The sequence below is a fragment of the Centroberyx affinis genome, unplaced genomic scaffold (genome assembly GCF_046629955.1).
Source record: "Centroberyx affinis isolate AG114_WGS23_722 - 3 ecotype Tasmania unplaced genomic scaffold, CSIRO-AGI_Caff_v1 ptg001273l_1, whole genome shotgun sequence".
Taxonomy (NCBI): domain Eukaryota; kingdom Metazoa; phylum Chordata; class Actinopteri; order Beryciformes; family Berycidae; genus Centroberyx; species Centroberyx affinis.
This window is the reverse complement of record NW_027279782.1, coordinates 323,202-335,583: the sequence shown is the minus strand read 5'-3', so window position 1 is coordinate 335,583 and position 12,382 is coordinate 323,202. Positions and strand designations below refer to the sequence as shown.

At 43.0% G+C, this 12,382-nt stretch overlaps 1 protein-coding gene across 2 annotated transcripts; it reads right to left on the bottom strand.

Annotated features, from left to right (window-relative positions):
• Positions 1 to 34: 34 nt before the first annotated feature.
• On the bottom strand, positions 35 to 12,224 carry cog4 (component of oligomeric golgi complex 4). 2 transcript variants are annotated; one of them, XM_071525208.1, is made up of 19 exons: positions 12,074 to 12,224; positions 10,745 to 10,827; positions 10,114 to 10,228; positions 9,327 to 9,501; positions 8,711 to 8,904; positions 8,004 to 8,109; positions 7,755 to 7,912; positions 7,612 to 7,670; positions 7,397 to 7,521; positions 7,176 to 7,294; positions 6,424 to 6,590; positions 6,159 to 6,324; positions 4,439 to 4,501; positions 4,235 to 4,348; positions 3,407 to 3,499; positions 3,247 to 3,330; positions 3,009 to 3,110; positions 2,387 to 2,515; positions 35 to 2,281 (listed from the first exon to the last, which is right to left on the bottom strand). In XM_071525208.1, exons 1-19 carry the CDS (start codon positions 12,215 to 12,217, stop codon positions 2,147 to 2,149), a joined length of 2,331 nt encoding a protein of 776 aa, XP_071381309.1. In that variant the 5' UTR covers positions 12,218 to 12,224; the 3' UTR covers positions 35 to 2,146. The 2 variants fall into 2 exon arrangements, with proteins under 2 accessions (XP_071381309.1, XP_071381310.1); XM_071525209.1 differs by lacking the exon at positions 4,439 to 4,501.
• Positions 12,225 to 12,382: the final 158 nt, after the last annotated feature.

Below are 12,382 nucleotides of genomic sequence, written 5' to 3'. Positions count from 1 at the left end.
AACCTAGAAATGCAATGCAAGGAGTGTGCAATGTCCTATTTTTACCACAATATAGTGAATATTGTCCCATTCTTTACATGACATTTCTATCTGCAAGACTTTAGACATGTATCTTTACTGAATATAACCACTGGTGCTCTGTTTGCAGAGCTGCTCTATTTATGTTGGTGATGATGATGATGATGATGATGTTGGGGAGGTGCTGTACTAGTGGCTGAGGGTCATGGTTGGGATGAAGGAGGCTATTTAACTTCCAGAGGGACAAAGCTCCCCTCTCCTTTGGACCCACACATGACTGCTCCATATGAGTAGCCTGCAGGTCTGTTCCACTCCTCTTTCTCTTTCACTGTAACACATAATGGAAGAGAGGACGGCGCTCTTAGAGCGGCTGTCCGTCGCCATTGGCCTCCTGTAGTGTGATGACATGCGCATCAGCCAATGATATCTGGAAAATGTCATATCAGTGCCAACCATCTGAGAATGACAGATAGGGGATTAGGATCAGAAATCATAGCTCATGTTCATACTATCAACTAATATCATTTAAGTAACAGATACAACATTTTATTATCATCGAATGATTTATTTATTTAAGCCTCATGCCCTACATGCTTCCTCCTACCTCCTAAAATCCCGTGCCACATATTTATTTCCTATCATGTCAAACTGGGGTATATACCAATACCTGTCTACATTTCAGAGGGTAGAAAGCAGCTCTCTAATGACATCTTGTTCTCTGTGTGGTGCTTTACCCTTCTATGTGAGTCTGTTTAGAAATAGAAGACTGCACGAGGAGAAAGATATCATTTGAGGCAACCTCTGTTTGGGGAGCTCGGGTTAACCCCCCTTTTCCCCTGATAAGTAAACAGGGAACCATTATCCCCATCTGTCACGTTTCTCTTTTCACAGAGAAAAAAGTACAGCTCTCCATTTATTCACCTGTGCACCTGAAAATTCATCTTCCCATTCCTGTATACTCTTTACCTATCACATATCATTCCTCATATCCTATCTCCATTTTCACCTTAAAAAACACCGTACTGTATATATATATTATGATTATACCAGATTTTTTTTTACTGTGAATGTTTTTGTGCTGCACCCCATCCTATTCTGTAGTTTATTGGTTGCTCTCATGTGGAATGTTTGTGCTGAGCCAATCGAATGTTGTGTTTACATTAAAGCCACACTTTTCCTAACTATTCCTGCATCGATGCTGTGTTTCTATTTGAGTCTGAATAAATACTGTACGATTACATCGCTGTTCTCTCAGCAAACTCTTGACACACTGACCAGCCTCAGTCCATTCAGGTGCAGGCACAGAATTAAGGTTAGACCAGGAAATTAGGCTGAACGTTATGAGAATGGCCCTCTTTTAATGCTCCATTGCCCGGTGAATACAGCTTTGTATTTAGTGTCACAAATATGTGCAGTATATAAAAGATTGGGAACAGGTCTTGCATGGCAATAGGGCAGCACTTCGTGAAATGTGGCGGATGGCAGGGATCAAAAGCATTGTACAGCGGCTCTCAATTTATTAGGTTAAAAGTGTTCCATCATCACAGACAAGGAGCTATTCATATATTGAATGACTAGGCTGGATCAGCTGTCTGACCTGCTTCTGTCAGTTTAATGGATATGATGTTCATTACTGCTCTGTTTCACTGACAGCCACAGAGCTCCCCGGTCCCAGTGTGCCCTCATTTCAGAGCCAGTTACAGGTTAAAAGGTTGGAATTCCCAGTATGACATAATTACAGAATTACACATTTCAGAGAATATCCTCATATTTTACAGATAATTCACCTCAAAGTGTTCACCATCACTGCTGCATAACCACTACCCAATCTCAGAGTATTAGTCTGCCCCTAAAAGCTCAGCTATAACTCTAATACAGGCTGACATCAGCAGAGTACAGAAGCATGGAGTGTGGAGCAGAAGGCAGAAACCCAACTGAAATCTCCTGGGTGAGCAATGAGACAGTTTCCGACGAAAAGAAATCCCTAGCCATTTGCCCACGCCCTACCCACATCCATTTACAGAAACATGGATTAAACCTGGATTTTGCAGAGCTCCTCTTTAGTGAAATGCATCACAAGGTGGGTGCTACAGTCCAATCACTGACGATCAGCACACTAGTTCATGAGTTAGAGCCGCAGCCTCTTGATATCTTCACTTCGGAAGTCGATGCGCAGAGCCAGAACCTGACGCACCTCTGCTGGGGTCAGCCGCCATGTCAGCGGGCCGGAGTTTGGGCCCCAGTAATCCAGGATCTCTGTTACCTACATACACACAAATGGGTACTAGTGAGCATATGTCAAAAATAAAACCTGCAATTATATATGTGCTCTGTGTATGTGCGCTGAAGAATCTACAATGTAGATTACCCGCTCCAAGTTGAGGATGGTGGCCATCTGTGTGAGGCGAGCAAACTTATCCCTGATGGTCCAGGTGGTCACAGTGGTGAGGTAAGCCACCAGGGAGCGCAGCTCTTTGTCGAACTGCAGCCCTCCCAGCTAGGAGAAAATCAGCAGCATGGTGAAGCAAACATCACAGACTGAAAAACAGACTGAATACATTTTGTTCAGCAATATTTTCTTGGAGTAGAAAGTGTATATGTTGCTAAATGGATATGTATGTTTTAGGGGTATTCATAGTATTCTGTTACATCACTACAAGGCCATCTTGGTAGGAAAATAACGATTTTGTAATAAATTAACACGTGATTACAGTCAAATTACAAACAAAGCCAATGAGCTATGTGTATTGTAAAGCGACATTGGTAAGAAATGCATTTGACATCATGGGAATACTATGAATACTGGTTCATCATTTCACCAGACGCACTGCTTGAAATGGGTAGATGCCATCCTGTCAAAAGGAAACACCCTTTTCTGGACTCATTAATAAATCATTGCTTAGGGCGGCCTTTTCATCACATGTATGTCAGTGATGTAAGTGATGCACAACGTGCTTGGTGCCACCTTGTGGCCAAGCCTGGCGCCTCACCCTGCTGAATGAGCACTTCAGGACCGTCTTCTCCATTTCGATGGACACCAAGCTGGTCATCAGACTGGTCAGTGTGTCGTAGATAACTGGAGAGAGGGCCATCTGACGGGGGAACAAGACGGGGAGCGAGAGAGACGACAGAAAAGAGTAAATATATTCAGCTGATACAAACTTGAGTGACATCAGTCATATTTTGAACAATGCTGCAACCATTATTATTAATTAGATAGATAGATACCTTGAACTCTGCCATGAGTTGCTCCAAGTTAACAATGAGCTGCTGCACCCAGGGATCATTGGCTTCATACTCATTAAACTCCTCCTGTAAACAACACCGCCAGTTATACTCATACGCTTTGTAACCTCAGATTGTATTTGTGTGATTTAGAGATCATTACCTCCTCTATGTTGTGGGAGATGGACAGGAAGCTGCTGATCCAGGGTTTCACCTGAGGCTTTATGGCTGTGGTATTCAGCTCAGTCAGACCCTCCTGTGAAACAAAATCACATCACTGAACGTAACAGTTCATGCAGCATTTGCCCTGCAGCGGACACTTACAGTACCTTACAGTACCAATGCCAAATACCAAACCACAGTCTTCTACTTTTTTCTTGCCCTGATAAAGACCTTATATGATCGAAACACGTTGGCTCTAAGCCAAGACAATAAAGACTTTTTAAATTTCAAGATTTTAGTCTCTTTCTTCCTTACTGGATTTAGATTGCCTTGGACTTTGTGTACACAGTTCAGGAGTTTACTTTTTTCTCACTGGAGGTTTTCAATCTTAGAGCTAGTATCTCAGTTTTCTACAGTCTTCTACTGTCAGCCACTGAGTACAGTAGTTATGGTTAAGTGCCTTGCAATAGCTTGCTATAGAAAACTAAGGCTGTGGAAAGAGGTTTATATCCTCCCCCTATGAAAACGAAGACAGACACTAATGATGTGAATAACTGCCACCTTAAATTGAAATTTTCAAATCTAGCAAAAATATTAAGCATCTTATTAAAGCTTGATTGTGCTTGTTACCAGCCAATAACTTGCCTGGTTAAATAAATAAAGGTTTTCCTCTGTTGCAGGCTTTGGTCTGTAACGCTAACCCTAATGACATGTTTTAGAAATGTGTTTGAAAACACAATCACACAGACTTTTTCCCACCGAGCGGCACCTGAATGAAGCAAGAGAGGGGAGCGTGTGCACAACTGGTCTATGTGTGTGAACTTCCAACCTGTAAGAGATCCTTGAACTTGCTGGATGTGTTGACAAGGTCTGACAAACAGCTGTCAATCTTGGCCTGTTCGCCAGAGCCGGCCCCCTGCGTGAACAACTTGGAGCAATCGTTCTGTGAAAAAAGGACCAAGTTGCCAAGCTGTGAGACAAACTATAAACGACATGAGGAATAGAAGAAGAGAAGCGCTGATGTATAACTTACCTCCAGGTTCCTCTTTAGAGTTGTAATGTTCTCACTACACACCTCAACATTATTCAGAGTCACCTGAGATGGAGAGAAGAACAGTGTGAATGTTTTGTCTTCTATTCAAATATATGTTGCATTCAACAGCTGACTGAAAAAACTCATCACCGCTGCGGGTCTGGGTTTTTATTGAATACTTTGACTTGCTTTAGTTAAGGAAGGATGCAGACCAGCGGGTTGGTCTGCATCCAAATTACAGGGATACTTATGTTCCTTGCTGGGAACTTTGAGGTTTTAATGAAGGACTGACAATCAGTAAGTGTCCACTCCCCTCCCTCATCCCCAGCCCTAATGACACATTTCTCAACCTTGTTCTTGGAAACACACCTACACCCACTACAACACTGCTCTGCCCCTGACCCAATGCCTTTAAATATTGATTTATTCAATTTGACATCTCTCTCTCTAATAAGTCTTTTATCTGCCTTGATTTTATCACTGCTAATCGTTTGGACTTTTTGGCAGAATATTGGCTGGGGCATGGGGACTTGACTGAGGCGACTCCTCCTGATTTCTCTCATTTTCACCTCTCCCGCCTCTCTGGTAGAGGTGGGGGATTTGTCATACACAAACCTTGTTTTAAATTTCTTATCTCCATTGGTAATTGGTAAAGTGTGTTTTGTTTATAGGCCTCCCAAGCTGAAAGGTAATTTGATTCAAGAATTCTCCTGTCAGTTATTTTGCTTAAGTATGACAGAGTGTTAATACTTGGAGATTTTAATATTTATCTGTGCTGCCCCACAAACATACTTTCTTCTGAGTTTATGAATCTTTTCATCTTAATCAGTCTGTGTTGTGGCCCACTCTTGACTGGGTGTTCTCACATCAATTTAAGATGCACAATGTTGAACGTATGGACTTGGGTGACAATAAAGCCACGACTTTCAATATTGAACTGCCTCCTCCTACCTCTAACCGGTTTATCCCAGCTCTCTCCCACATTATAAACTCAGATTTTAATCTTTTCAACAAAACCTGCTCTAATATTTTTGATACTATACCTTTGCACCTTACAAAATTTGACTGCCTCAAACACTGGGTGGGCATATTGGATACAGCACTAGAAAAATGTTCTCCTATTAATTATAGCTGCTGGAAATATCTCAATGTGACATCACATTGTCTAACATACATCCCCCTTAAAAAAAACAGCTTCTGCAAAACCCTTCAACTCTTCCAACCCTCTTCACCCTCTCTGGTGAATTCCCAAAAAGAATATGTTGGTCATCTCAATGGCATCATTCACTCAAAATCAGGCCAATAGTTTATGAGATATTGCATGTGATGTAATGCAGGGATTACTGACCTCCAACTACTTGAATTTCTTTTCAATTCTTCTTGTATATAGTTCTCTAAAGTAAGGCATTATGCCAAATGTGCCTTAGCTGTTTTGAAAAGTAATTCTGCAGCAATGTCTGTCTTGAGTAATAAAACAAAGTTAACTCCATTAAAGCTCTATGTAGTCTTTTACCCCTGAAAATGTATACAGTAGGAATTGATAAGGGAATCGATAAATAATTGGACCAATAAGAAGAATCGAAAATGGCACCGGAATCGGTAAAATCCTAACAATATCCAGCCCTGGACACAGACAGATCCATAGTACCCCATTGCCTCAAAGGTATGTGCGTGTGTGTATGTTGGCAGGATAACGCATGTGTCCATTCATGATTCTTACCAGAAATGCAGCCTTGGCGTGTTCGGCACTCTCAATGCCAAGTGTGTTGAACTTTCCCTGCTGCAAGCTGCTCTGCATCAGACTGACTGCGCTGCTCACGCCGCGCTGGATGTCCTGCAGTGTGGTGGCAGGGAAACCCTGCCGCAGCTTATTGTACAACACTTCTCTGGGAGATGAAGAGAGACGGGGCGAGGGGTGAGGGGATAGTGAACGAAGGAAGTAAAGAGTATTTCAAATGTGAATTGGAAAATGTGTGTGTGAGTACCTGAAGTCAGACTCCAGTGCTGAGTTTGCGTGGTTGATCATGGCACACAGGCAGTCGATGCTGGAGCTGGACAAAGCTCTGCTGATGCACTTCTTCACAATGTAGAAACAGTCGTCCACCATGCTGGAGGTCAGCTGACCCTTTTCATATGTATCCATTGCAACAGCCTGAGGAGAAAAGCTCATTTTATTCTATATGAGCCGGGCTCTGTGTGTTCATTGTTCATTCATGTGTTAACGCTTTTTGCAATGCGCTCTGCTTAGGGGAATTACGGTATGTACTGTCCAGAGCCTTGTATAAGGGAAATACAGTGTGCGGTCGTACACCAGGCAGTACGGTTCAAGTCAGCATCAATCAAATGGAGGCTGGTGGCTGTACATCTACATACGAGGAACTTGGTGATTTTCTAACTGTAGTGGCCAAGTCAACGCATTAATTAAATATTTTGTTCAGCAATTCTTTTAGTTACTACACTGTGCTACCAGCACTTTGGTGTTAACTGGTGGCGTCTTTAAAGTCAATGCAGTTTCACTCACTCCAGTCATGCATTCTCCTCACCCCATCCCTCCACCCGAGCCCCTAGAAAGCGCTACACACTTTATCTTTATGAATTAAAAGTTGAATTGCTTTTTTGGTCAATATGTATTGCATCTAATGGGAAAATAAACAATTTTGTTTTGGGTTTTCTAAATGTTTAACGCTTGTTTCACTGGCATTATTTCTGCATGCAAATATAATATTGAGTGATTTACCTTGTTGACAGTCTCCCTCATGTAGTACTCCTCCATTGGAATGTAGTAGCCAATCAGCTCCTGCATGGTCCGGCTCAGCAAGCAATGTTTCAGGAGCTTCTCCACGTTCTGCTGATGCTCTGTGCGGTCAAAAAGAAACTCTTAAACACAGAAACTGTTTTTACCCTACATCTCAAAGGGAGTCTTAGTTTATATGCATTATCATGCATTAATGCAGCTACCTTGTGTGATGCTCTGTGCGTCCCCAACTTCAAAATCGGCCATCATACGACGACGCAAAAAGCGCAGGTAGAGCTCGGATCTTGCGTTCATCAGGGTGACTTCCATCAGCACAGGGTCCAACTCCCTATTCACACAAAGTACACACATAAAGAAAGACAGCAAGCAGCCAAACCGACTGGGGAACGCAAGATGTTGCTGAGACAAACATAAATACCTGGGCTCTATCCTCTCAGCTGGCACACTCTTCATCATGCTGTTCTGGACGATCTGAAACTACAGGAGGGATTCAAGGTTACAGCGACTACAGATGTGAACTAAAAGGAATCGTGTCATGCGCTTCAGACGCCACACACACACCTTGTTGTGGTAGTCTCTCTGCTGGATGAACTTATCGACTATTTTCTGGGCCTGCCGGTCACACTCCTGCTGCAGGTGGGTGATGAGTGTGTACAGATGGCCTGGACCGTAATATGTTTCTACTATAGGTTGATGAGTCTCAACAACACGGGCAATGCCTGGAAACACACACACACACAAGTTATTTAGTTTCCTCTCCAAACCAACAAATGGAGACACATATACGTTGTATCAGGACGATTATCTCACCTTCTAGTAACAGTGTGAGAGTGTCAGCAAATATGAGTGGCGCTCTCTTCTCTCCCAGGTCTCCACCTGTCGCTAACAGCAGGTTCTCCTCAGCTTTAGAGGCTAGCTGTGTGAAAGCAAGAAAGACAGAAAGGTGACTAATAAGATCAGAATAAGTGATCAAACATAATATACCAATTACTATTTCTGCCTATTATTTAACATTAGGTAAAGTGAAAATGCCGTCTCTTTTGCGCCTTAGAGAATTGTAAGGAGAAGAGGGCCCGCATATGATGAACATGGACTTATGGGGGGCAGCATTTTACTGTTTTTGACATTTAGCTGACGCTCTTATCAAGAGTGACATACAATGAGTGCAACAGCAGAATAAGCTTAAGTCCCTAGATCACAGAAATTACAAGCAACCAACAATAAAGAGTGCAACATCAGGGCCTTTGTGCCTTTACAACAGTCCTGTGACCACAGAATGATCACGGAAGAGCAAAGTGCCAAGGAAAGATATTAAATACAGCAGAGGAGAGAGAAACTTTTTTACAACTCTTCAGTCACCTATTTAACTCCAGAAGAAAATGTACTACCAGTCCAGGAATTCAAACTGGCAAACCTCTGATCAGAAGCTATCCTCCTCCTCCTCCTCCTCCTCAGCCTGAACCAGCCTCACTGCCCTTTACAACACTCCAGAGCGTCCCATGCACTGTAATACTGACCTGGCTGCAGAGGTATTGACCAAAGCGGGCGAGGCCCTGCTGGTGGAGGCCCAGCAGAGGGAAGATTTTGAAAAACCTTTCCACCTGCGCGAGGTCAACCGCTGCTACAGCTTCATCCAGTTTCTCAGCAACAATGACCTTTAGTTTCTGTTCTGCCTCTTGCAGCATCATCAGACTGGCGTCCACCGCACTGCCTGAGCAGACAGAGAGGCATTATCAGTATCATGGTCTCTAGTGAGGGGGCTGCAGATACAAAGTGAAGGTGTTATCTCTCTTCTGTAGTGGCTGTATGTTGCTTACTTACAGTGTCATGAAAACTATTTTTCTGAAACTGATTTTCTGCCTTTTTGCAAATTTTTCATGTTCAACTTGGTAAGATGTTTTGTGGGTTGTAGTAGTTAACAGATGGAGTCTGAGAAAAAAAGACACAAAAGTTTGGTGATTTTCCAATTTGTTCACCAAACTTTGGAGTCATTTTTCTCTCTCAGGCTTCCTCTATAAAATGCCACCTCCCAAAAATGATCTGACCAAATGTGAAAAATGTTCAAATTAAACAGGAGGCCAATACTTTTCACACTGCACTGCAGTAGTGCACATTGAGCTATAGCCCTCTTACTTTCTTCTCCCTGCCTGCTCAGCTCAATAACCGACTGGTCCAGAGAGAGGTATCGATGGATGTGGGCAGCAGCCTGTTCATAATCTTCATTTCTCAGAGCCGTCTGCACACCGTCGGTGCAGAACTTCAGATCAAGGATATCATCAGCACGCTGGATGACGTTATATAGCCGTGTCTGCAAAACAAACGAATATATATATATATATATATATAAACCCACAGAGTCAGAGAGCATGTGTGACTGTATTATCTACAGTGATGTGGTGGTAAATAAAAAAAAAAAAAGGTAGATAAATTGTGACCACCAAGTCAGTGATCATCATAAGGCAAACAACCATCAACATACACAAAAATCAATTACATTTTCTTTTTTTAAATATGTTTTTTTAGGCAGTATTAGACAGAGACAGTGTGAGAGAGACAGGAAGGTATGGGAGAGAGAGAGGGGAGGACATGCAGCAAATGACCACGGGCCGGATACGAACCTAGGTTGCAGCAGGAAGGACATGGTACACGCTCTACTCGGTGAGCCACCGGGGCGCTCCCAATTACATTTTCAAAAAAGTGTTAATCTATGTTCTTTGTTAAAAGACACTTTCTTTATACATCTAACATCAGTTTGATTCTACACAATATGCTGTATATAGAGTCATCAGCATTTATGCCCAAAAAGGTGGGTAAACACTATTTTGTAAATAAAAAGGTTTAGGTGGGTTTCCCCCTCCACTGCATCCCTGACTCTGTAGAATTAATGTATGTGACACCCGGATGTAAAGAGTGTGTGTACCTTTGCCAGGTCCAGCTGTCGGACTTTGCGGCTGACATTCTCCGCCAGGCTGCAGGTGAAGGTGATCATGCCCGACAGCTGACTGGCGTCTCCTCCAATCAGCTGCAGGTTGGGCCTGAGGGGCAAAGTGACAGGTTTTGCATATTATAACAGATTCCTTGCTCAAACATCATAGATGGTGGAGCTGAAATCTTAAGCACTTGATGATTATGCAATGTGGGAAAGTAGTGTGTGTGTGTGTGTGTGTGTGTGGTGTGCTTTCAAATAAATGATCTTAATCTAAATCTTTTAGTATTAATAACATGCATGTGGGTTTCATCTGCTGGTTCTGACGTGTTCTGTGAGCTACTGCATGTCTCTAGTGACGGATGTAAGGATGTATTCAAATCTGAGACAGTTTTGTCATGGAATTACCTGATATCACATCAAAACTCCCCGACTTACTACATTTCCCAGTCAGTTAGGACGGCGCGACAATTTAACACATCAGAAAGTAGCATAAACCATGTATAAGCTGTATTAATGTTGTAAAATACAATAAACACATAGCAAGTCATATTGGTTCACATGGTTGTTCCACAATGCACCAACATCAAACCGTTGTAGAAACTGTACTCTGCTCAAACCGTACCCCATCCTCTGCAGTGCCAGCATCTTTGTGTGGATGCTCCCCTGCTGCCCCACCAGTTTGTCCAGCTCAGCTTCCACTTCTTTCTGCATAAGAACAGACAACAAAACATGTCATGCACAACAAGAATAAAGCTATAAATTGAAAATGTCATAGCTTTCTGAGCAATCACTTACTCCCTGTTTTAATTGATGCTTATGGGACTACGCACAGCTAACCCACCATATGGAGCCCATCACTCTTCACGGTTTGCACTACAGTATGTGGCCCATAGTCAGAAGTCTTTCCTTTAACGCCCAATCTGGAATTTGACTTTGGCATCTCCTTTTGAGCCGCTGTCACCACATTTCTGCCTTTGCTTAAATTTTGATATATGAGACATTTTCTTCCACTCTGAAATTGCTCTTGGCTGAGCTGACTGAGCTCTTGATACAAAGAGAGATGGTCAACAGTAAACATGAATTCAGACAGTATTTTTTTTTTTTTTGCAGTAAATGGTTTGTTTACAAATGTATTGTTTGAAAAGATGCATGGAATTATGTTTTGAGCTGCAGTTGGATGAACACATATTTTTCAATCAGCAAGTCCTATCCTTCAAAAATCTCAATGTGTCTCTCTCAGTCAGTATAGATGAAAGCCACATGTGAACATCTCAGGCTGGCGGTGTTGGGGTGATGGTGTCTTGGTGGCTCATGTTGGGCCCCTTGATAAAGGGCAGAATATCTGAACATAATAAAGTGCAAACCTCATGGCAGCAGCGTATCATTTGCGAATATATCTTTTTTAGCAGGACAACACCTTGTGCTGCAAGCTATGAGCGAATATGACAGTGAATGACAGTGAACCAGATCTCAGTCAAACTGAACTGGGATGGGACCAGCTGATGGGGGTAGAGATCAGCCAGCTGACCCAGCTGTAGGAGGCTTTATTAACTTGACTAGCATTCACCGCTTCTGAACCTTTGTAGAGTCCATAACCCGACGACCTAGGACTACTCTGACAAAGGGGTGTAACTCTATACTGCCAGTATTAGAAAGGTTTTGTTATTGTTTTGTACCCTGGGAGCTCAGGTTCTGCCCCGAACTTCCGCCTCACCAAGGAAATTTAACGCTAATCTGCCTCTACGAGCTTTAAAAAACAAAATGGTGCTTTATTTTGACCGTGTTGCAGACGAAGTGAAGGCCTTTGACTGAGCTCTGGACAGCAACATGAAACATTTCGGCGTTATGCCCCCCTCACGCCACCAACGTCAGAAGTTTACGTGTGCGGACAGAGAGCGTAAAACCGACACAACCGCACTTTCACCGAAACTAACGAGCTAACGTTACTCACCTCTCCTGCGCAGAGCTGCTGGTAAACTCTCTCCAGGTCTTCCAGCTCCGTCAGAGCCGAGATAGTCTCCATGCTCACACTGGACAGGGTTACGCCGGTAGAGTCGCATCTCTTCGCCGCTAAAGAGGGACAGCTGTCAGCCATCTTCGGCTCCAGGATACAGGCGCAGACGTGACAGTTTGGGTTTACGACACTAGTGTGGAGGTTTGCGACGTTTGCCGATCCCTTGCGCATGCGTAGTGCGATGTTGTATTCTGAATCTGACAGCCTCAGCCTTTTGACAGTCAATACCAAAGCTATTAAGAGACT